This window comes from Callospermophilus lateralis, chromosome 14 (assembly GCF_048772815.1).
Source record: "Callospermophilus lateralis isolate mCalLat2 chromosome 14, mCalLat2.hap1, whole genome shotgun sequence".
Taxonomy (NCBI): domain Eukaryota; kingdom Metazoa; phylum Chordata; class Mammalia; order Rodentia; family Sciuridae; genus Callospermophilus; species Callospermophilus lateralis.
This window is the reverse complement of record NC_135318.1, coordinates 24,396,626-24,422,352: the sequence shown is the minus strand read 5'-3', so window position 1 is coordinate 24,422,352 and position 25,727 is coordinate 24,396,626. Positions and strand designations below refer to the sequence as shown.

At 38.5% G+C, this 25,727-nt stretch overlaps 1 protein-coding gene across 4 annotated transcripts in view; it reads right to left on the bottom strand.

The window, feature by feature from the left end:
- Window positions 1-19,785, bottom strand: part of Spast (spastin) — a 56,829-nt gene extending 37,044 nt beyond the window's left edge. For 2 of the 4 annotated variants that reach the window (XM_076833128.2, XM_076833130.2), the window contains exons 1-3: window positions 19,129-19,784; window positions 7,477-7,560; window positions 4,048-4,131 (exon numbers count right to left, since the gene is read on the bottom strand). In XM_076833128.2, the coding sequence (XP_076689243.1) occupies window positions 4,048-4,131; window positions 7,477-7,560; window positions 19,129-19,543 (583 nt within the window). In that variant the 5' untranslated portion in view covers window positions 19,544-19,784. Of the gene's footprint in view, window positions 1-4,047; window positions 4,132-7,476; window positions 7,564-19,128 lie in introns of all 4 variants that reach the window. The other 2 variants (XM_076833129.2, XM_076833127.2) reach the window with 2 other exon arrangements.
- Window positions 19,786-25,727: the final 5,942 nt, after the last annotated feature.

Below are 25,727 nucleotides of genomic sequence, written 5' to 3'. Positions count from 1 at the left end.
TGCCTAAAACAGAGCTTACCACATAGCCATCATCAAGTATTTGCTGAGTTAACAAGTAAATTAAGTTTATATCCCTTGGCACTATACCTAGCATAGAACAGAGAGACATAAGAAAACTGATGTTTAATGAAGTGTAACAACCAGGAATATCAAAATGCTAATGCCAAATTATCTTTTTTATGTAGTTAAGCTTTATTCTAGCTTTCGTTATCACTAACCCCAAGATAAATAAAGTCTCCCCACCTTTATCAGAGAGGCTGTTCCCTCTCAAACCAGTCCGTTTGGGGAACTCACAGGATCATTCTCCCCATTCATCTGGTACCACACCTCTAGGAAAATGATTTTTAACCAGCATAAATTTTAACACAAATATGCTTTACTATGCAACTGTACAGTTTTTTGTTTGTTTATTTTACTACTTTAGTATCACCACTCCCACACCTTGTCAGTTCTTGGAAGACAGGAATATGTTAGTGTCTGCTTTTTGATCCACCCTCTGCAGGTTTTTTTTTTGTTGTTGTTATTATTGTTGTTGTTGTTTTTGTTTTTGTACTGGGGCTTGAACCCAGAGTTGGTTTATCACTGAGCTACATCCCCAGCCCATTTTTAAATTTTTGAGACAGGATCTAGCTGAGTTGCTGAGGCTGGCCTCCAACTTGTGATATTCCTGATTAACACTGAATAACACTGTTGCTATTCCAACAGTGATCCTCCTGCCTCAGCCTCTAGAGTTTCTGGGACTACAGGCATGTGCCACCACACCTGGTATCTCCTCTCTATTTTTAAAGTAACATCTCTCTCATTACCTAATATGTATAAGGCTGTGGGGTTGATCCCTAATACTGCAATATGCAAGTAATATCTTTTATAAATATTTTTTTGAGAATGAAAAAAGATACCCATTTCAAAACATACTAAGTATTATTTCAATAGCTACCTTTATGTTGTATTCTTTATGTCCTATCTTCTAATAATGCAAATAAATTACAAAGTCACATTGAAAAATAAGCATATATACAGCTGGGTGTGGTGGTTCATGCTTGTAATACTAGTTATTCACAAAGTTGAGGCAGAAAGATCTCAAGCTCAAGACCAACCTGGACAACTTAGCAAGATACTATCTCAAAATAAAAATGGCTGGGGATATAGCTCAGAGGTAGAGAACTTGCTTAGTGTATGTAAAGGTCTGGGTTTAATCCCCCAAAACAAGAAGGGGAAAAAGAGGTCTATAATTGACAATATACTTTTAATATTTTACTGTATCAGAACTTTAAATAAAAGATAAAAGTCAACTCATTCAATTTGAAACATGTTACAAACTGTTCCATAATCATATTTATTCTGTATCATATATGACACTTTAAGTATACCTTGAAAGGCTTCATAGCTAAAACACATATAAATTACCTACTAGAACAATTAGCTATTTTACTATAACAACCTTTGATATAATATTTTATTATATATAAACACACACACATGACATATGTGTATTGCAGGGGATCAAACACAGGGCCTCACACATGCTAGGCAAGCACTGTACCATTCTCCAGCCCTAACTTTTAATTATATTTGATATATAATAGCCTTTATAAAGGAAGTAAAAAGGAAAACTCTTTCAGCCACAGAAGTCAGGGAACATTATCTTGTTAGCCCTCTGTAGTGAAGGTTGGTTTTTTAACTACATAGGGAAAAAAAAAACACAACTATAAAATAAGTAAATAAATAAATAGATATGTAAATATTTTCCTACTAAAGCAGGGGAGGTAGACAGATTTAAAAAAAAAAAAAAAAGAATAAAAACCAATATTATGGGGTTGGAGGTTAGCTCAGTGGTAGAATGCTTGCTGACCTTGTGAAAGGCCCTGGGTTTGATCACCAGCACAGCCGAAAAATCCTCAACATTTTAAAAGTACTTACTATAGGTTAGGTTCCTTCAATAACACAATGTTCACAAATAGGAAGTAAATATTATCTATTAGCTTTATTTAAAAATTAGATTAAAAAAAAGATTCAAATATGCTAAATAACTTACCCCAACTCACAGAGGTACAAATATATAAGGTCTGCCTTCTTACCAAATAAATATCTACTATTTCCATCATATCAAGGTATAGTAGAATGATTCAGATGTGGTAGATGTTTGTTCCACTTTGTTTTAAGGCATAGATTTCCCTTTAAAATATATTTTTAAGTCAGGCATGGTGGCACATGCCTGTAATCCCAGCAGCTCAGGAGGCTGAGACAGGAGGATCAAGAGTTCAAAGCCAGCCTCAGCAATGGCGATATGCTTAGCAACTCAGGGAGACCCTGTCTCTAAATAAAATACAAAATATGGCTGGGGATGTGGCTCAGTGGTGAGTGACCCCGAGTTCAATCGCTGGTACGTACATACACACATACACACACACACACACTCACATATATTTTAAACTTATACCATCAAGCCAGGTGTAGTAGCACACCTCTATAAACCCAGTGGTTCAGGAGGCTGAGGCAGGATTGTCAGTTCAAACCCAGCCTCAGCAACTCATTGAGGCCCTGAGCAATTCAGCAAGGCCCCGTCTCTATTTAAAATATAAAAAAAAGACTGATGCAGCTGGGTGCAAATGTGGTGGTGCATGCCTGTAATCTCAGCCGCTTGGGAGGCTGACAGGAGGATTACAAATTCAAAGCCAGCCTCAGCAACAGAGATGTGCTAAGCATTTCAGTGAGACCCTGTCTCAAAATAAAATAAAAAATAGGGCTGGGGATGTGGCTTAGTGGTCGAGTATCCCTGAATTCAATCCCTAGTACCCCCCACCAAAAAAAAAGGGCTGCAGATATTGACTCTGGGTTCAATCCCCGGTACCCCCTCCCAAAAAAACAAACAAACAAAAAAACAAAAACCTTATACCATCAAATAGAAAGGAAAGTTTCCATTTCAGCTAATGAATGCTGATAGAATGATAGAATTAAAACGTCATCAGGCCTTAGTTAACTTCTGCTCATCTTATAAAAAGATGGAAGAACTAATGATGAACACATATATAGCCATCTATGAAGAAGTCCTATCATTAAAAAATTAAAATCAACTTTCAATCTAATCAATGTTCTATATTCAACAATCAATTTACAGGAAAGACAGAAAAGCATGTTAAAAAACACCATACAGGGCTAGGGATGTGGCTCAAGCGGTAAAGCGCTCGCCTGGCATGCATGCAGCCCGGGTTCGATCCTCAGCACCACATACAAACAAAGATGTTGTGTCCGCCGAAAACTAAAAAAATAAATACTAAAATTCTCTCTCTCTCTCTTTAAGTAAGTAAGTAAATAAATAAATAAATAACACCATATAGATGTATGCAACAACAGTCAGAACGTGGGAAAAACTATATGACAAAGACCTGGTTTCAACACACAAAATGCAAGAAGAAAAGCAAAGCAGGTAGTCCTATATATTAAACTTTTTCTATAAAAGACCAGGTATTATATATTTTAGGTTTTGAGGGTTGTATGATCTCTGTATGGATTATTCCATTCTGACACTGTAGCATGAAAGTCACAGCTAATACATAAAGAAACAGAAGTGTTGGGCTGGGGATGTGGCTCAAGCGGTAGCGCGCTTGCCTGGAATGAGTGCGGCCCGGGTTCGATCCTCAGCACCACATACAAACAAAGATGTTGTGACTGCCGAAAACTAAAAAATAAACATTAAAAAAAAATTCTCTAAAAAAAAAAAAAAGAAACAGAAGTGCCTGTGTGATCTATAAAGCTGTCATAATAATAGGCAGCAAGTTGGGTTTGTCCAATGACTGCATTTTGCCTGCCCCTGATATGAATAAATCAAGAATGGCCATGAACTGATTATTATCAAGGCTAATGGACACTTAGAAATATTCTTCTTTCTGATTTAGTTTATGTTTGGAAACCCTGAGCATATTTAAAAAAAAAAAAAAAAGCTTAGGCCACATTTCAATCACTAATCTACTTCTATCTACAATTAAGACATTCATTAAACATACATTTCAAATACATCTCATATCCAATTACACATTAAACTGATACCTAGAAGTTGTAAACGATCCTTGGCCATAACCAAATTAGTCATCATTTTAGCTTGAAGGCGTCTAGCTCTTTCACACTGTTCACCTAAAAAAGAAAACAAAAAGAAAGATGAATTAAAATATCTACCTTTCTCTACTAATATTGTTTCCAGATAATAGATCAACCCAATTAATCAAGAAGAGTCAAAGTCTTTACAAAGAAATAAATGTGCTCAAATAATAGCTAATAAATACTGATATTTTCAAATAATACTATTGAAGCCATGTAATGATGGTTCTGACCTACTGTGGTTCTGTATTTCATACACAATTCATGAAACCTATCACTTTTTTTTTTTTTTAATGAAACCTATGATATTTTTTACCCACATTTCAAATTGGGATTCATTTTATCATCACTGCCAACTTACTTATGCTATCAACCTGGCTGCAGTCAGAACATAGTTTGTCATTGCCTGTCCATGCACACATCTGTCACAGACATCAACACTATTACTATAGCAAATTAAGACTAATACATTCTACTCAATAAAATTGAAATCAAAATTCTAATCCCTAAATAGAAACTGTATCATAGTTCAATTAACAGCTTTTTCTCTTTGTGATGCAACAGAAGGCATTTTTATTGATGAAATACTGGTTTTCTTATAACAAATTAATTTTCTTCTAATATTCTCCATGTAGTTGACAGCTGCAAATATATTTTTCACATAATTCATAGTCATGTTCTTTAAAGTCTCTCAAAGGCCTACACACCCATATTTATGTTTTATTCTGCTTTCTCTTATACAGGACACCAGTAGCTACAGAAGTAGTCAAAATATAAAAGGGAAAGGAAGAAAACAGGGTAGATACTGGACACATTACAATTACTAGAGTTTAACTAATATTAGATAGTAGAGTCATCTAGCTACCCCAAAACATCTACTGATTCTTAACTGAAATACTGAATATTTTGTAACTTAATATTATACTTTTTGCTTCTGAATTTATTTTAGCTATGATAAACTTAAGTATAGTCATGTGCTGCATAATGTCAGTTTGATTAACAATAGCTAAACATATGACAAAAATTCCAAAGAAGCTAGTGTAAACAAACCTACTCTGCTATCAGTAGTATATAAATATAGTTCACACAGTATAAATAATACTTGTTAATAACAAAAGACTATGCTATTGTTTTATTTACCACACTTCTATATTATACTTTTTTTAGTTATAAAAAATTTACTGAGGCTGGGATTGTGGCTCAGTAGCAGAGCACTTGCCTTTGCACATGAGGCACTGGGTTAGATTCTTAGCACCACATAAAAATAAATAAAATGAAGGTATTGTGTCCATCTCCAACTAAAAAATATATATTAAAAAAATTTACTACTATACAGGTAGCAATCTCACATAACTCATGTTTACCATTATCCTTTGATTGCATCAAAAAACATATAGAATGATTGATCTATATCATCCAGGTTTGTGTAAGTATGCTCAGAGATGTTCACACAATGAGAAAATTGTGTAATGACACATTTATTGGAATGTATTCCTGCTATTAAGTAACATGTAACAGTGTCACTCACATACTATACTACACTCATTACATGTTATTTAAGAGTTCAGGCTTTGACATATATAACTATCAATTACTGCTTGGGTCACATCATGACTTTATCACTTGCTAACCAAGAGACCTTAAGTAATGTACTTCTCTATACTTCAGGTTATTCATCTGAAAAATAAAGATACTAACAGCTACACAGCATTGAATTGTAGAGAAAATTAAGAGATACTACAGGGCTGGGGCTGTAGCTCAGTGGCACAACACTTGCCTAGCGTGCATGAGACACTGGTTTTGATCCTCAGCACCACATAAAAATAAAACAAATAAAATTAAGGCATTATGTCCATCTACAACTACAAAAAAAAAAAGATACTACATATGAAGCGCTTAAAAATGATGCTTGGGCATGTGGTAAAGTATGCAATAAATGTATTTAAAGATATTAGACTCTAATTTTATGTATGTGTGTATGTATGTATGTACGTTCCAGGGTTGAACCCAAGGGCACTTAACCACTTAGCCATATTCGCAGCCCTTTATCAGACAGGGTCTCACTAGGTTGCTTACAGCCTCACTAAGTTCCTGAGACTGGCTCTGAACTTGTAATCCTCCTGCTTCAGCCTCCTGAACTGCTGGGATTACAGGTGCGTGCCACCATGCCTGGCCAGAACTCTAATTTTAATTTGATGTAATAGAAAAGATGAGAAATAACTGGTTTGGGTTTGTTTTGTTGGTATTGAGGGTACCCTACCACTGAGCTATATCCCTAATCCTTTTTAAAATTTTTTGTTTTGAGACAGGGTCTCATTAAATTGATCAGGCTGGCCTCACACTTGAGATCGATCCTCTTGCCTCAGTCTCAAGTTGCTGAGATGACAGGTGTGTACCACTGTGTCTGGCTGGTTTTGTTTTTAAAAGCCAAATATAAATCAAAACAAGACATTTACTAAGTATCATACAGTTAAGATGTATTATCAGGCTGGGGGATGTAGCTAAAAGGTAGAGCACTTGGCTAGCATGGTGCAAGGTCCTGGGGTCAATCTCCAGTACGGGGTTGGGGGAGCATTACACGCAAGTGCAAAGGGCATTTGTGGATTAACTGTTTCTTTTCTCCTTGACAATAAAGAAAGGACTGGGTTGCAAAAACAGGGCTAAAATATATGTCTGATAACCAATAGAAAACTCTAAGAAAGACACAAGTAATATAGTAGCTGTTGCCTGACTACTATGGGTAAACAAGTTTGTGCATATTGGTTACAACTTCATTTTTAGAATAGGTAATAAACTATATCTACCAATGTTAATATTAACATCTAAAAATATTTAGCCAGGTACAGTAGTGCATGCCTGTATTTGCAGCAACTCAGGATTCTAAAGCAGGAGGATCACAAGTTTTAGGATCTTAAAATTTTGGGTAGAGTAACAATGGGGTTCAATCTCGAGGACCTTCTCCCTACCACACACAAAAAGGTTAGAAATGCCTTTATTAAGATAAATAGATTTAAAACCAGGGAAATCATATGCCCTTGCCCCCAACCATGGTTTTGTTCTCAGCAGTTTCAGTTACCTGTGGTCAATTGCAGCCCAAAAATATTAAATGGAAAGTTTCAAAAACATACAGGTAATAAGTATTAAACTGCTCCCTGTTCAGAGTAGTAAGATAAAATCTCACCCTGTCCTGTCTGTCCCACCCAGGACATGAATCATGCCTTTATTCACCATATCCACACTGCACATGCTAAACTGCACATTAAGTCATGCTGGCTATTAGCATAGTATATGTGGCTTGGTAATGTCTGCAGTTTCAGGCATCCACTAGGGGCCTGGTGGATAAGAGGGGATGGCTGTAAATAAATATAAACATAACCTTACCTTGTCCTGTAACTATAACAGCTATTCCTTTTTCTAGTTCTTCAATACCTTTCTTATACCATTCCACAGCTTGCTCCTTCTGTCCTGCTTCAAAATAGAAATCATTATTTGTATGTATCACAAACATGAAGAGTATGCCATTTATTTCCCAAAGCATACCATTGACAGACACTACAAGAAAAGTAGGTTGTGATCAAGTAAGTTTGAAAAACATTCCTATGACTTCTGAGTCTTTTTTTTTTTTTTTTTTTTTTGGTACCAGGGATTGAACTCAGTGGCACCTGACCACTGAGCAATATTCCCAGCCCTATTTTCCTATTTTTGTACTTTATTTGGAGACAGGGTCTCCTGTCTCCAAATTGCTGCTTAGCACTCGACGTTGCTGAGGCTGGCTTTAAACTTACAATTCTCCTGTCTTGGCCTCCCGAGATGCTGGGTTACAGGTGTGTGCCACCGTGCCTGGCTACTTCTGAGTCCTTTTGACACCTTAATATGTATGTGAATCTTCAAGGGGGGGGAAGTGATATAGTCACATGTTCTTCAAAATTTTAGGACTGAGAATCCATTTTACTTACTGTCTCATTGCAGTAATGCTTATTACCACTGCAAGGCTATACTAGTGAAATCAGTTTCATTTAGGGGAAACTTATTTTAAATAAATAGTTCATAACATATAATGTTGTAAAATATAAACATGATTTCAGTAAATGAGGGGAAAAAAGCACAGTTTATATCCAAATCTTACATAATGTGTTCATTGTTAGATGCCTCCTTTTTTTTTTAATATTTATTTTTCAGTTTTTTGGCAGACACAACATCTTTGTTTGTATATGGTGCTGGGGATCGAACCTGGAGCCGCACGCATGCCAGGCGAGCGAGCTACCGCTTGAGTCACAACCCCAGTCCCTTGATGCCTCCTTTCTAAAGCAAATTTCTAATTAACATATGATTACATCATAAAAAAATGGTATATAAGATTACAAGTGTGGTATTTAGAAGCATAAATCTACTTTCTTTGAATCAAGTGACTGGTTTAAAACATTAATTTTTGTTCCAAGTTAAACCTAAAAAGAACTTAAAAATTCAGCATAGTCAGTATGTTTAGCATGCATCTACAAAGTAATAATTATGTGCAAATCTCATTTTGAAAATTAATTTCTTAATCTGTGGACTCTGCAAAGCCTCATGAGTGGCTAGTAATGGAACACAGTAAAGCAAAGGTAGAAATCACTGATTAAAACCGCCTTTTTGCTGAGGGTGATGGCGTACACCTATAATCCCAGCAGCTCAGGAGGCTGAGGCAGAAGGATCACGAGTTAAAGCCAGCCTCAGCAACTTCGAGCGCTAAGCAACTCAATGAGACCCCGTCTCTAAATAAAATACAAAATAGGGCTGGGGATGTGGCTCAGTGGTCCAGTGTCCCTCAGTTCAACCCTCAGTACAAAAACAAAACAAAACAAAAACCACCTTTTTCATTTTTCTCATCTCATGATGCCATTAAATCAAAACAAAGCTGGGTGTGGTGGGGCAAGCCTGTAATCCCAGTGGCTTAGGAGGTTGAAGCAGGAGGACCACAAGTTCATAACCAAACTCAGCAAGACCCTATCTCTAAATAAAACAAACAAACAAAAAAAGGGCTGGGGATGTAGCTTAGTGGTTAAGTACCCCATCTCCACGTAGTTCTTTATAATTTGAAATTTAAAAATAAATATCATGAGTGTTCTGATAACATAAAGATTTTTTTAAAAAAAACACCACATACAGCAATCAAAAAATGTTGTCTCATGAGTGTATATATCTTAATCCTTCATTTCTTTATCCTGAAAATAAATCATAACCAGTTTCTTGTATGTAATTTCTTTTTGGGGGGGCGAGAGGGGGGGTTGGCAGTGCTGGGGATTGGATCCAGGGCCTTGTGCATGATTAGCAGGTGCTTTACTGCTAAGCTATTCTCTCAGTTCCAATTTCTTCTTACACTATCAATAGTATTTTTTACTGTGCCTGGTAGAGAATAAGAGTTCAATACATACTCAATAATGACACATGAAGAAATTATTAAGAGTTTGTTATAAATCAACTCAAAACGTTTGGATGCTCATCTTCCTGTCTTCAATAAAGAAAATATCTGTTTACATGTATTTTGGGATTCTTAATTTGAAAAAAAGGAGAAAATAGTATAATAGCATTTGCAATGTAGGTGGTGAGAATATTTGTAACAATATCATATTTGCTTAAAATTTTAAAAACAAAAGTGACCTAGGCATGGAGGCACATGCCTTAATCCCAACTACCTGAGGCTGAGGCAGGAGGATCACATGTTCAAGGCCATTTTGGGCTACTGGAGAGACCCTATCTCAAAAATAAAATTTAAAAAGGGAGAGAACATGGCTCAGAGGTAGACCGCACCTGGGTAATCCCCACTACCACAAAAAAGAATAAATAAAGAATAGGCAGAAGAATGAATTACACATTTGCCAAAAAACAGACATAAACGACCAATAAACTCATAAAAAGATGCCCAAAACTATAGGGACAGATCATATCAGTGATTGCCAGGAGCTGAGGGGAATTACTAGAAAGGATACAAGGAAACTTTTGCTGTGATGAAACATTCAACATATTGAATATGTGGTGATGGTTACCCAACTATTTATCGAAACTCACTGAACTATACTCTTACACCAGGTAAATTTTACTGTGCATAACTACCTCAATAAATCTGATTTTTTAAAAAGTACAATATTCCAAGATTTGTATATAAAGATTAGCCTGGATTATGATCCCAGAACTAAATTTTTTATTATAATAGTAAGAAGAGAAAAACTTACAAGAGCTCTGTTTTAAAAACATCTTCAAGAAAGAATGGGAGATCCCAAAACAATGAAAATTACCAAAATTTGGAAAAGAGGGACCACTTCACACCCATTAGAATGGCTATTATTCTATTCTTATAGTGGTTATCATTTTAAAAAATGCCAAACTATGGGGAAAAAAAGAAGCCAACAGAATCAAGTATGGCACTTTGGGCACTTTTTTTTTTTTTTTTTTTTTTATGTTTCCATGAAAAGATCTGAATTTTTAAATTTGTTCTTTTTAGTTATTCATGACAGTAGAATATACTTTGATATATCATACATACATGGAGTATAACTTGGCATTTTTGTAGTTGTACACGATGTGGAGTTCCATTGGTCATGTATTCATATAAGAACACAGGAAAGTTACTTCTGATTCATTCTACTATCTTTCCTATTCTCACCCCCAGGGCACTTTACTTTCCTACTTGAACTCATTGGCAATTCTGAAAGCAGAATTGGCCAACAACTAAGCAGATCTTCCCACAAACTCATATAACTAAGCTGACAAAAAAAAAAAGTAATAATAATAATTCCAGAGATGCTAAAGAGAAGCAGTTATGGCAAAGGAACATGGTTGAGACCCTGCATCACTGAATGTGAAGAACTAGTTCTAGCCTGTAAATAACTGAAGTCCACATTCAAATTAAATTACTTCAGTCTCTTACGTTAGGGGATGGCAAACTACAGACCATAACCTCCACTGAGCATCCTTTGGTGAATTTAAGGTAGGGAAATCAAACCTTCCAATGGCCTCCAGTGCACAAAGGTCTCAAAGTTACTTTAATATAGATCCCAACAGTTCCTAAATTTCCATACACATTTCCCTCTTACCCAACAATGCCAAATAACTCATACTCAGATAACCAAACTACATCAAATCAAGAAAAAATGGCAGGGCTGGGGTTGTTGCTCAGTGGCTGAGCACTTGCCTTGCATGCGTAAGGCACTGGGTTCGATCTTCAGCGTCACATAAATTAATTAATTAAATTTTGTTTCCATCTACAACTAAAAATATTTTTAAAAAAAGAAAAAGAATTGGGGTGGCAGGAACTTACAACTACTTCTTGTTGTAGTTTAAAATTATTAACCAATAATATGAAGTATAAATAAACTACATTATCTAAGGCAGGAGTTAGCAAACTATGGTCCAAAGTTCAAATCCAGTCACATAACGCCTCTATACATGGCAGAATCGAGTAGTTGTTTAAAATATGTACTAATTGCTTAACAACATAAGAATAACTAAATTTAAAGTTGGACAAAGGGGGCTGGGGTTGTGGCTCAGCGATACAGTGCTTGCCTCGAACGTGCAAGGCTCTGGGTTCGATCCTCAGCACCACATAAACATAAATAAATTAAATAAAGATGTTAAAAAAAAATGGACAAAAGAAGCTGTATGGCTCAGTAGCAGCTCTTCCTTAGCACACACAAAGCCCTGGATTTGATCTCCCACACCACAAAAACATATACATACATACACGCAAACACACACACACGACCGGAATAGACATTTCTCAAAATGAAATACACAAATAGCCATTAATCACATAAAAAGATGTCCAACCTACAAGTCAAATGATACCACTCTATGTAGTAGGGTGGCTATTAAAAAAAAAAAAAAAAAAAGAAAGAAAGAAAGAAAAAAAAAATAAAAGAAAGGCCAAGTGTGGTGGTACATGCCTATAATCCCAGCATTTGGGAGGCTGAGGCAGGATGATCACAAGTAGTAGGAGGTCAGCCTGGGCAATTTAGGGAGATAATCAAACTTAGCAATACCCTGTATCAAAACAAAAAATAAAAAGGACTGGGGATATAATTCAGTGGTAAAGTGCCCCTGGATTCAATCTCAAGAATCAAGAAAAATCTGATAAAATAGAATATAACAATGTGGAGAAAATGGAACCTTTGTATGCTGCCAGTGGGAAGAGAAAATAGTATAGCCTTTATGGAAAAATTGAAAGTTTGAAAAGTTAACACAGAGTTGCCATATGATCCAGTAATCCCACTCGTAGGTTTCACACCCAAAAAACTAAAAGCAGGCACTCAAACTAATACTTATACACTGGTAATATACTGATATTCATATCAGAATTATCCTCATTACATGGGAACAGCCCAAATGTCCAAAAATGGATAAACAAAATGTTTATATATACAGATGACAGAACATTATTCAGACTTAAAGAAAAAAAAAAGAACGAAAATCTGATAATTGCTACAATAAGGATAAATCTTGAAAACAAGCTGCTAGGCAAAATGACACATGCCTATAATTCCAGCAACTCAGGAGGCTGAGCCAAGAGGATCACAAGTTCAAGGCAGCCTTAGCAACTGAGCAAGTCCCTAACCAACTTAGCAAGACTCAGTCTCAAAATAGAAAATAAACTGGGTGTGATGGCACACACCTGTAATCTTAGTGGCTCAGGAGGCTGAGGCAAGAGGATCAAAGTCAGCCTCAGCACCTTAGCAAGGCCCTAAGCAATTTAATGAGACCTACCTCTAAATAAAAATATGAAAAAGGGCTGGGAATGTGGTTCAGTGGTTGGACACCTCTGGGTTCAATCCCCAGTGCCAATATGAAAAAAGGCTAGGGATGTGACATAGTGGTACAGCCTCTACCCAGCTCCAGTACAAAAAAAAAAAAAAAAAGACATTATATGAAATAAACCAGACACAAAACGGTAAATACTGTATGACTCCACCAATGAGATACCCAGACTAGGCAAATTCAGAGACAGAAAATAGAAGAGAGGTTACCAGGAACTGGGAAAGGGAGAAAAGGGAGCACCTATTGGGAAGTTACTGTTTAAAGGGTACAGAGTTTCTGTTTGGATGATGAAAAAGTTGTAGAAATGGATAGTGGTGATAGCTGCACAACACTGTGAATGTACTTAATACCACTGAACGTACACTTAAAATGATGAACTTTATGTTGCGTATATTTTACTACTATAATAATAATTTTTTAAAAAGGCAAATGACCCTTCACAGGCAGTTGGCCAATCCCTGGCATAAAGCGATGAAAATGATCCACTGCCACATGTAACATCATTGATTAGTCTGACAAGGATAATGTTCAGCACATGAAGAACACATACCAGATGATTTCATTTGTAAAGCTCAAGATCAGCAAAATTAAGCCAGGCACACACCTGAATTCTCAGCAATTTAGGAGGCTAAGGTAAGAGGAATGCAAGTTCAAGGCCAGCCTCAGCAAATTAGCAAGATCCTAAGCAATTTATTGAGAACCTGTCTCAAAATTTTAAAAAGTAAATAAATAAAAAGGGCGGGAATGTGGCTCAATTAAGCACCATAAGTTCAATACCCAGTACCATAAGAAAATAAAATAAAAAAGCACTGCGATACAGTTCACTGGTAGAGCACTGTGGGTTAACCTCAATACTGTAAAAATAAATTTTAAAGTCTGGGGACTTAACTCACTGGTGGGAATGCTTCTAGTTTTAATCCCCAATAGCAAGGGGGAAAAAAAGAGAAAAATAAAAAACAAATAAGCCACTCCCCCAACCTGTGTATTTATTATGGGTATTGAACAATTTTAATATTCTGTGTATTTTCCAAATTCTTTATTTTATTTTTTATTTGTTCTAGTTAGTTATAAATGACAATAAAATGCATTTTGACACATTACACAAATGAAGTTGTATTTTCTATACCAAGAGCTTATATTTATGTATGAGCACAAAAAATCCACTTCTAATTTTTTATAATATATAAACATGGATACTAATTGGGATGTGAGGCTAGAAGAATTCCTTTTTTTTTTTTTTTTTTTAATGTCTAAGGACCACAAATAGCACAGTATTTTGTTACTTTAGATACTTCTTCTCCAAACCCATTTTATGCTGCTATTGCATTCTAAAAAGAGTAACAGAAACTAACTGCAAGCCAGGCATGGGGGCACATGCCTGTAATCCCAGCAGTTTGGGAGGCTGAGATAGGAGGAAAATGAGTTCAAAGCCAATCTGCAAAAGGGAGGCCCTAAGCAACTCAGTGAGACCCCATCTCTAAATGAAATACAAAATAGGGCTGGGGATGTGGCTCAGTGGTCGACTGCCCCTGAGTTCAATCCCCAGTACAAAAAAGAAAAAAGAAAAACTAGTTTCAAGATTCATCAATATTCTTTTTTTTAATATTTTATTTTATATTTTTAGTTGCAGTTGAACACAATACCTTTATTTATTTATTTTTATGTGGCGCTGAGGATCGAACCAGGGCCTCGCACATGTTAGACGTGCGCTTTACCATTAAGCCACAACCCCAGCCCAATTAATATTCTAATATAACCTCAAGAGGCTCTAATCTTAAAAGGACTGCTGAATAAATAATAGTAGTTCCTATTTACTGAGGACCTACTATGCATGCGCACTAAGCACTTTACAAACGTTATCTCACACAGTAACTTGCCCAATGCTATATAGTCAGGATTCAAATGTCAATTTGGATAGGTACTGCAACTGAAAAGGGGTAAAATTAGACTTTGGAGCTGAGAAACAAAAAGCAGCTTCCAACATCCAGGAGCTGGCCTAGTAATTAGCTAGGCCTTGGTTAAAGTAGAAACTGATCTGCCATTTACAGCCAGTAATTACTGAACAATTTCACAGAATATCAACATCAGATAAGGCCACTGTATAATGGTGATGGAACTCTATATCACTTTATAATAACACTTAAACACAGACAAAATATGAACATTGTCGGGGGTGGACTGGCATTGTGGCTCAGTGGTAGAGTGCTTACCTAGTATGCAAGAGGCACTGAGTTTGGTCCCCAGCACTACATACAAATAAAACCAAATAGAATAAAGGTATTGTGTCCATCTACAGCTAAAAAAATATTTTAAAAAAATATGAACATTGTCCAATCCGTGAAATACTGAACGTGTTGTCCCTCTTACAGCTAAGGGACCCTTGCTTCTTAACCAATTACACCTTTAACCCTCACATTAGTCTTTTTTCCTTGTAGACAGAATTTAAAAACTAAAGTATAGAATTATTACTAATTCCTGACAGCACCAACTCCAGAGCAAAACCTTGCTTTCTTTAATTGCTCCTTGATATCACCTAATACCATCCCAAATCCCATAGATCTTCCTAGTACCCCAGTTCCACATGGTGTGTGTTCTCCCTGGCTTGAATAAGTAACAAGTCCCACTTGTTCAATCACAGGTGTGATCTTGGCAATCACTGACTGGAGAATTCTGACAAAGTCCACTTAACAACAACAGTTAAGGGCTAGAAATAAATTTCAGAGGCAGAGTGCTTGCCTACCATGACCAAGGCTCTGTGTTTAATACTCAACACCATTAAAAACAAAACATAACTTCTAACAACAAAAAATATATAAAGAGGAGCAGAAAATATGTGAATAAGTACAGCATGTCTATGCTAAACTTACATAACTGCAAAATATCCAACAGTCTCTAAGAAAACTATAGATTTTGAAGTTTTAGTTTCCTCATTTATCAGAATGAACAATTGCTGAATGTGATTGTGCTTAAAGACTTTTTGTTCTACAGATGGTGTAAGTAATTAATAATTCACAATGAGGAAAAAATGCTGCATCTGCATATTAATATCTTCACTGGCTTGGCAGGGCTACTATAGGTCAAAAATAAAGAAAACTAGTATAGAAAAATAGATAATCTATACTTTGCCAGAAATCCAAACCACTATTAGGTAGAACAGAGAGAGTAAGTTTGTGGAAAAGATGCAGGAAGGATTAGGGAAGGCCATTCTTCAATAACTTAATATCCATTTACTGATTACTCCTTAATTATCATCAAGACAACTAACAATAATCTTGTGACTCCAGATACCCGGTGAGTTTATAAGGTTTAACTGAGTTTATAAGGTTTAACTTTCCTTAACATTGAGGAAACTATAAACTACAATTTAAAAAAGAACAGCTTGAAACAGAATAAGGTATAAAGTCCCTAAGAGTGGCTTTTTCTCTCTTTAGTGAAAATGCTACTAAATATTTTTTAAAAATTTTTTTAGTTGTAGATGAACACATTATTTATTTGTTTTTATGTGGTGCTGAGGATAGAATTCAGGGCCTCACACCTGTAAGGCAAGTGCTCTACTACTGAGCTACAGCCCCAGCCCATTACTAAATATTTTTGATGAGAAATGTGAAATGTATTTAATAAAAAGTAATGTCAGCAGGGCACAAAGGCGCATGACTGTAATACCAACAGCTTGGGAGGCTGAGACAGGAGGATCCAGAGTTCAAAGCCAGCATCAGCAACAGTGAGGTGCTAAGCAACTCAGTGAGACCCTCCCCCTAAATAAAAATACAAAATAGGACTGGGATGTAGCTCAGTGGTTGAGTGCCCCTGAGTTCAATCCCCAATACCCCTCCACCAAAAAAAAAAAAAAAAAAAAAAAAAAGTCCGTTTTTTTAAAAAGGTTATCATTTCAATGTACACTTATTAGATTTAATTCTTTCCTTATTCTAATCATGGAAACATTAAAGCAGAATCATTAAGCCCAAGAAAATTAGGTCTGAAATCAATCCTTTCAAAATGGTTAATATACAGCAATTTTCTGGAGTAAAAGTTACCAAGATACCTTTGATTTCTACTCACTATCCTCAACTTGGGAAAACAGATATTAACAAGCATTTTATATTATCCACATTTTATGTTTATCCACAAAGTTGGATACAGAATTTTTAAATTATGGCAAGTAATTTTTTAAAGTCTGCTGTCTTAAATATGTGTATCTTAAAACAGACTAGGAATAAACAGAATTTTATTTAGATAATTTCTTTTTCTTTTTCTTTTTTTTTTTTTTTTTGGTACTGGGGATTGAACCCAGGGGTATTTAACCAACAAGCCACATCCCCAGCCCTCCCCCGCCCCCGCCTTTTTTTTCCTGGTACTAGGAATTGAATCCAGTGCCTGACTTATGCTATACATGTGCTCTACCAATGAGTACACCCAGTACCCCCACTTTAATCTTTTGAGTTTCAGTTCCCTCATCTCTAAAATGCTGATATCAATATTGCCTTCACCTAACAGGATTAACTGTGAGGATTAAATAACACAGCAAAGTTGATAGAATAATGCCTGACACACAGAATTTAAACAACAACAAAAAACTGTTATGAAACCTGAAGAATGTAGTATTCTTGCTTTCATTTAGAAAACATACATCTGTGCAAATTCAAGGCCAACCTCAGCAACTTATTAAGAACCCATCTCAAACTAAAAAAATTTTAAAGGCTGAGGTATAGCTCAGAGGGAAAAAGCACCCCTGGGTTCAATTCCCAGTACCAAATAATAAATTTTTAAACATAAAATAAATTGGGGCTGGGGTTGTGGCTCAGTGGTAGAGCGCTTGCCTGGCACCTATGAGGCCCTGGGTTTGACTCTCAGCACCACATAAAAATAAATTTTAAAAAGGTAAACACACACACACACACACAAAAAAAAAAAAAGAAAGAAAGAAACAAATCTCCCAGGCCCACACCTGTAATCCCAGCAACTGAGGAGGCTGATATAGGAAGATCACAAGTTTGAGGCCATCCTCATCAATTTAGCAAAACCCTGTCTCAAAATAAAAACTAGAGTGGCTGGGGTTGTGGCTCAGTGGTAGAGCACTTGCCTAGCATGTGTGAGCCACTGGGTTAGATTCTCAGCACCAAATATAAATAAATAAAAAATAAAGGTTCATAAATAAATAAATAAAAACTAGAAAGGACCTGAGATGTAGCTAACAGGTAAAGGACCACTGGGTTCAATCCCTGGTACCAAACGTAATAATAGAAACATAAACCTCTGCTTTTGGTTTTGTTGTAAAATATGTATTAATTTATCCAACTCACTCACTTAACATTTCAACTTAGAAACTTAGAGGCTACCTTGGAATACTGATTTAATTAAAATCAAAGCAACCAGGGCAATAGTATTATGCTAAAATACAACTATATTGATGACTGTCATGAAACAGAAAGCAAATTCAGCTGTAATCACACTCAAGTATTCCTTTAAAACTTAAATCATCTGTTCTTTTTATTCTGACATTACAGTATTTGCTTTCATTAAAAACCTGTAACAATGGGGCTGCAGTTGTAGCTCAGTGGTAGAGTGCTTGCCTAGCATGTGTGAGGCACTAGATTCGATCCTCAGTACCACATAAAAATATATAAAGGCACTGTGTCCATATAAAACAAATATATAAAATCTGTAACAAGACCCAGCTTCTCCAATAGCAAAAATTTTTTGGAAGCCGGGCATGGTGGCCCACGCCTGTCATCCCAGCGACTCTGGAGGCTGAGGCGAGAGGATTCCAAGGCCAGCCTCAGCAACTTAGCAAAGCCCTAAGCAACTTGGTGAGACCCTGTCTCAAAAAAAATAAAAATGAAAAGGGTTGAGGATGTGGTTCGATGGTTAAGCGCCTCTTGATTCAATCTCTGATACAAAAAAAAAAAAAAAAACTTTTGGAAACCTGGCTCAGAGAAGTCATGGTTTACAATGCTAGAAAGAACCCGTGTGGTCACTCTAGGACAACTGTCACTATCACCAGCTTGTCTGGGTGTCTTATAAGGACTTGGGTCATGAAAAAGTATAGGGAGAAGGATGGTGTCTGCATCAAAGTCGATAACTGAGGTGCCCTGAAAGGGGAGAGATTTAATTGGGAATTGTGAAACTGATTTGCAGGGACTCAAAGAGTCCCGGAGCTGATCCAATTCTGGGGATGCACCGCCCCTCCCGCAGGAAAGGAACACAGGTGTTGCCCTCCCTGGACCACCGCCCCCAACCCCCAGTTACCTTTCTCGTCCTCATCGATGCGCAGGGCAATGGAGATGTACTCGAAGGCCTGTTTGTGGAAGGCCCGAACGTGCTCGGCCTCGCCACCCGGCTCGGGCGCAGGGGGCGAGGCCGAGGCTGGCGCCGGCGCGGCCCGGGAGCTCCTCTTGGCGGCCATCAGGGCGCGGGAGAAGCGCTGGCAGAGCCACACGAAGAGGAGCCCCAGATGGAAGGCCACCAGACGCAGCAGCGCGAAGCCTACGACGAGCGGGTAGGAGAAGTAATACAGGTTCCGCTTATGCGGCGACTGAGGCGGAGGGGCCGGCCCGGCAGCGTGAGGGGCGGGGGCCTGGCAGGAGGGCGGAGGCCTCGGAGGCACCGGGCTGCTGGGGCCGCCGGAGCCTTTCTTCTTCCCTCGTCCACCCGGAGAACTCATTCACAGCGCCCACTGCCGCGGCCGCCATAACCCGCCTCCCGCAGACCGACGGCGACCAAGCGGCGGCAGCAGCGGCCAAGGCGTCAGCGAGGGCCACGGACCCCCGCGCACCGGCGGGTCCCAGGAGCTGACACCTCCACGCGCTGCCCGCTGGCCCCGCCCCTTTCTCTTTCCCCGGCCTGGAGCACAACCCCTTGTGTTCTTCCAGCAGGTCGGTGACTCCAGCCCCTCCCTCTCTCTGTCCTCTGCCTCCTAGTAGCTGCGAGTGGCGGCCGCGCACGCGCACGTCCTCCTGTGTCTTTCTTCGGCGCGCGCTCACGCCGCCGTCTTTGTTGACCTGGGGATCTATGCGCATGTGTAGCTTCCTCTTCTGTACTTCTTCCCCGGGGAACTACAGTCCACGACTTGTAGTTCCGCCGGCATTGGTCTTGAGCCCCAGAGGCTTGTCCAACTTCTCTGCTGCTGTGGGATGAGAATAGGGAACCTGGTAATACACCCGCAAAGCAGGATTTGCGACTTGTGGTGACTCGCCCAGCTCGCTCACAGGACTCCTAGCTCACGGTGTCATTGTTTCCATTTCAGAGGACGTGCATATCAATCTGGGAATTAACTGGAAAGAAAGCCGACACATTTCGGGTCACCTCATATAAAAATTGTTAGCTCTGTAAGACGAGTTGGCGCACGACTGTACTCCCAGCTACTCCAGAGGCCGAGGCAGCCGGATCGCCAGTTCAAAGCCAGCCTCAGCAATTTACCGAGGCACTCTCATAAAATAAAAAGGGCTGGAGATGTTGCTCGGTGATAAAGCGCCCCTGGGTTCAATCCCCTGTACCGATAAATAAATAAAACTTAAAAAAAAAATAAAAACCAAAAAGGGCTCTCTCAAAAAATTAAAAAGGGCTGGGGGTGTAGCTCAGTGATAGAGCTCATGGATAGAACTCCCATGGATTCAATCCCCAGTACCAGAAAGAAAAAATGAAAAATGTTAACTCAATGTGATAAGTTCAATGATTCCAAAGACTTAAATTAGTACATGCTTATATATCTTAACCTGAAAAATTAATTATTTGAATAAGGTAATTATTAGGTTTTGTACAATAACCATCCCATAGTTGTACTAAGGAATCTGTGCTGTGTGTGTGTGTGTGTGTGTGTGTGTGTGTTTTGTGTTCTTTCCTTTGGGGGAACTACCTTTCATCTCTTTCCTTGTATTATTGAACACAGGGGTCACTTAACCACTAAGTTACAACTCCAGCTCTTTAAATATTTTATTGTGAGAGGTATCTCTAAGTTTCTCAGGCCTCACTAAGTTGCTAAAGCTAGCTTTCAACTTGTCATCCTCCTGCCTCAGCCTTCTGAGTCCAGGCGTTTGCTACTGTTAGGTAGGAGTTCAGGGACACCAACATGGTGGAGACAAAATATTAAAATGAAGCAGCTGGAGGTTAAGAAGACAGTCCTGTCCCTGTTTACAATAAATCCTATTACCATGGCAACTCCCACCAGAGGTTCAAATTTTAAAATGACCAATGGAAGTAAAGTGGGAAGTATTCTAATTAGGTTTTCTAAAGAAATTAATGGGGGGAAAGTTGGAAAATATTCTTTTTTTGTTGTTCTTTTTAGATATACATGAAAGTAGAGTATATTTTTACATATTATACATACATGGAATATAAGTTATTCTAATTAGGATCCAATGCTTTTTTTATTATTATTATTTTAGTTGTAGATGGAAACAATACCTTTATTTTATTTGTTATTTTTTCATGTGGTGCGGAGGATCCAACCCAGTGCCTCACACATGCTAGGCAAGCACTGTACCACTGAGCCACAACCACACCCCCTAGGATCCCATTCTTATGGTCATACATGATGTGGAGTTTCACTGGTGTGGTATTCATAAATGAACAAAATTGGTAAACATTCTAATTAGGTTCCATGAGATAACCAATGGGGAAAAAATGGGGTAAAGTCTTCAATCAGATCCATATAAGGAAGAGACACCCCTATAGTTCAGGATATAAGATCCCAATTTCCAGACACTGGGACCTTGAGTCCTCCACGCCTCCTTCTCTCTCCCACCACCTTTCTCTCTCTCTTCCAGCCCACTCCATCCTACCTAATGGAGTACCATCTTCACCTCCAATAAATCTATACTCTGTTACTTCTGTGTGTCTCACTCAATTCTTTGTTCAGGACACCAAAGACATGGAATTTGATTGGATATCATAATGGTAACATTTTGATGAGCCAGCTAGAAGGTGAGCCCCTTTCCAAGGGCACCCCATTACACCTGCATAAATCCAACTCTCTTTTCATCAGGCTTTCCAATAGTACCACATTCAGACTGAGAAGCAACTGACAATCATTTGGGTCTTCCCCAGAGTGATCAGAAGTTACCTCTATTCAGAATGTTGGAAACTCTGTTAGCCAGAAAGGGTGGATATCCTGAGACCTTATGAAACTCGAAGGTACTGCTTAGTGTCCCCACCATGTGCTTGACCTGGCTTGTTGGGATTTTTCATTGTCTGTGTTTTTTATCTCCTCATGACCCTTTCTCCACCACTTTACTTGCTTATAATGTCAAGTCAGAGCTCCTGGTTCTTTGCCACACTCTCAGTGGGCACAGGTCTGGCAGCTGAAAGCCACTAAGGCACCTGCCACTTGAAGACTCCCATGACATGATAATCTGGTAGTGAGCTGCAGTTAGATTTAATCTATGCTGGTCACAAGACAAAACTCACTAACACAGGCACATTGTACAATAATCCTGTTACTCCAACCTTGTGGGTTTTCTAAAAGGAAATTAGCTGAATCAAGCTCAACACGGCTCTGTCTCCACTTCTGCTCAGTTTCCAGCCTTTTCCTACCTCATGTGGAAAGTTGCTCCTTCTCTGTCAATCACTTGTAGGCAAGTGATTGTGGGCATCACCTCCAAAACACCTGTTGTCTTTTCTTTAAACATTTTCCTGAAACTCCCTGTGAGAGTTGGGACCTATTAGCTGTGATTATTACACATATATTTAGCCATTGGTCAAAAGAAAGCAGGCCAGAATAAGACTGGGTCACCCCCACCCCCGTTTTTTGGGTTTAATAAGATTACATAAGGTAGGATAGGAATAAGTTGGGATGCCATTTAGCAACTGCTCATAAATAGGAATACATGGGTTCTTTTTGGTCTGCGAATAGAGAGGCTAAACACTGCTATGAGGAAGAGGAAGAAGAGGAAGAGGAAAAGGAAGGAGTTGTTACCAAGTTGTTAGGAGCAAAAGAAAACACCAGAGAGTTACATGGCCAAGGGCCAGACCAAAAGGATAGTCTATATTCAAAATGGAAAGAGGAAAATTGTATCCCAAAATTAGTGAACAGAGTTCATGGTCTTGGTCATAGGAACTCAAAAGAAAGTGGTGTACACTCAACATAGGGACCAGAGATGTCTGGCTAGAAAGCTCATTGTGAGATTTCTATGGGAACACTCAGGAAATATCCAATCCCAAGGTCCCTAATTCCCCAGAGGGATGCCACAGGTGGAATTCAGGTCTCTAGTTACAGGACTTAAAAATTCTCCTCTCTTACAGAATAGTCAACATGATAGGGACCACCTCCATTTCATAGGACTCGCCAGTTGAATGTATCCTCCATCACTGGAAACATTTTGACAATTTGAAGAAAAATGACTGATTTTTTTTTATTGTAATAATGCTTGGCCCCAATATGAGCTAGGGGATTTAGAACAATGACCTCTGAATGGAAGCCAAAATTATAATACCATTCTGCCACTAGACTGTTATTGTAGGAGACAAGGCAAGTGGTTAGAAGTCCCCTATATCCAAGCCTTCATGGCCCTACATCAAAATCCACTACTATGTCATGACAAGATTCCACGAGGGACCCCAGGGAAACTGCCCCAAATCCCAATACCCTAGATGACCCATTGTTAACCTGCCCTCCTTTCTCTTAGGGGGAACAGCTATGGCAACACCTTCCATATGATCCTTCCAGGAAGGAACCCCACAAGCCACCCTCTTCTCCAAAGCTTCTAAGCCTCCAATATATCAGAAGTGGGATTCATTATGGTCCCTATGACCCCACTACCTCATGTTACCCCTCAGAGATGTGGCTGGAGAAGAAGAACTGTGAGGGTTCAAGTCCCCTTCTCTGTTACAGAATTCAACAGTGTAAATCAAGACTAGGTAAATGTTCAGAAGACCCAGACAAATTTGCCAGTGGGCTTCAGACCCTAACCATGGCCTTTGATTTGTCTAGGAGAGACATTCAGTTTATCTTAATAGTATGCAGCACTCCACTGGAGAAGAAACAAATCACTGAGGCAACCCACAGGGAAGCTAGTGAAATCTTTGCCCATACTCCAGAGGGAAAGCACCCTGGGGCAGAGACAGTTCCAACAAACGACTCCAACTGAGATTATAATAATCCTATAGTAATGACAAGGATAACTCAGATGATATGAGCCTTCTAGGCAGAGATGAAAAAGGGCATGCAAAAATCAAAATTATGATAAATTAAGAAGTATTACCTAAGAAAAGGATGAAAGCCCTGCAGCATTCTATTACAAGGTAGAAGAGGCCTTCCAGAAATATACTAATATAAACCCTCCTGTATAGAAGGCATTGCCCTATTGGGCCAACATTTCATTTACCAGTCAGCTTCAGACATTAGGAGAAAATTACAAAATCTCCAGATATGGTCACAGAAAAACAGAAGCCAATTCTGCAACAGGGATTTGGAGGAAAGTAGAAAGAATCAGAGCAAAGCCAGATGGCAAGTCAGGCTTATGGCTACTATAATTTGTAATGTCCTTGAAACCTATAAACTGTCCAGAAGAAATATAAGAGGATCTCAGGAAAATATTTCCTGCTTTAAGTGTAAAAGCACAGGTCATTGGGCAAAAGACTGCCAAAGGCCAACACTGGGTTCCTGCAAATGGTGTAAAAACACCTCAGAAGACCCCGGGCATTGGGGAATTGAGTGTCCCCATTCCAGAAGATGGACTAGGTCAGTCAAGACCGTAGCAGCACAGACCCTCCTGGATGGAGAAAATGTTGACTGAGGATACCGGAGGTGGCCACAGAAGCTCCCATGTGACATTACCATCTCTCTTGAGGAACGTCAGGTAATCTTGGATGTTATGGGTAAGGAAATCCAATTCTTTGTCCATATCGGGGCGAGCTGCTCTGCTCCGACTGCTTATACAGGAAAGCCTTCTTCAAGGTCCATTTTTGTGGTAGGCCTTGAAGGTAGAACAACAAAAAAAAAAAAACTTTACCCATCTCATACCTTGCCAATTTGATAATCTGTTTTTTATTCATGAATTTCTAATAATCCCCAGCTCTTCTCTTCCACTGCTAGGATAAGATAAAATGGCCACACTGGGGGTATTCCTCCATTGGGGATACAAACCCCAAACACTCCTCATGGCCATTTGTGATCCTGTACCTCAAGAGATTAATTCTCAAGTAAATACTTTAGCTTGTAAGCAGGAAGGCCAAGAAAAGTTATTTACACTTTTCCAGTATATGTAACCCTAAAAGATGCTAGCCATTACCCCAATAAAAACAATAACCTTTAAAAGAAAAGGGAAAAAAGGGATTACAACCTATTATACATGAGCTAGTTCAATATAGACTTCTTAAACCTGGCAATTCCCCCATAACACCCCAATTCAACCATTCTAAAACCTAACAGGGAATACTGACTAGTACAAGACCTGAGACTTGTTAATGAAGCTGTATACCCCTTAGTTGCAGACCTTTATACCTTGCACTCCCAAACACCAGGAGATACTACTTGGCTTACAGTATTGGATCTCAAGAATGCATTCTTCTCAATCCTATGACATTTTTCATCCCAATATCTTTTTACTTTTTGAATGAAAATCCTTTTAATAAGGAAAGACAACAACATTCATGGACAATCCTCCCCTCGGGGTTTAGGGATAGGGTTTTGTCTGGGTCCTGGCAAGGGACATAAGGGATCTCAAACTCAATCGGAGAGGAATCCTTCAATAGGTAGATGACCTCCTAATATGTAATCCAACTAAGGATATCTCTACCATTTTTAAATAAGGACACATTATTAAATAAAAACTCAGGCTATTGTCAAAATAGTTCCTCTACCTATAGAGACATCTTCCCTTGGGAGGTCTGATTCAACCCAGCCATTAATG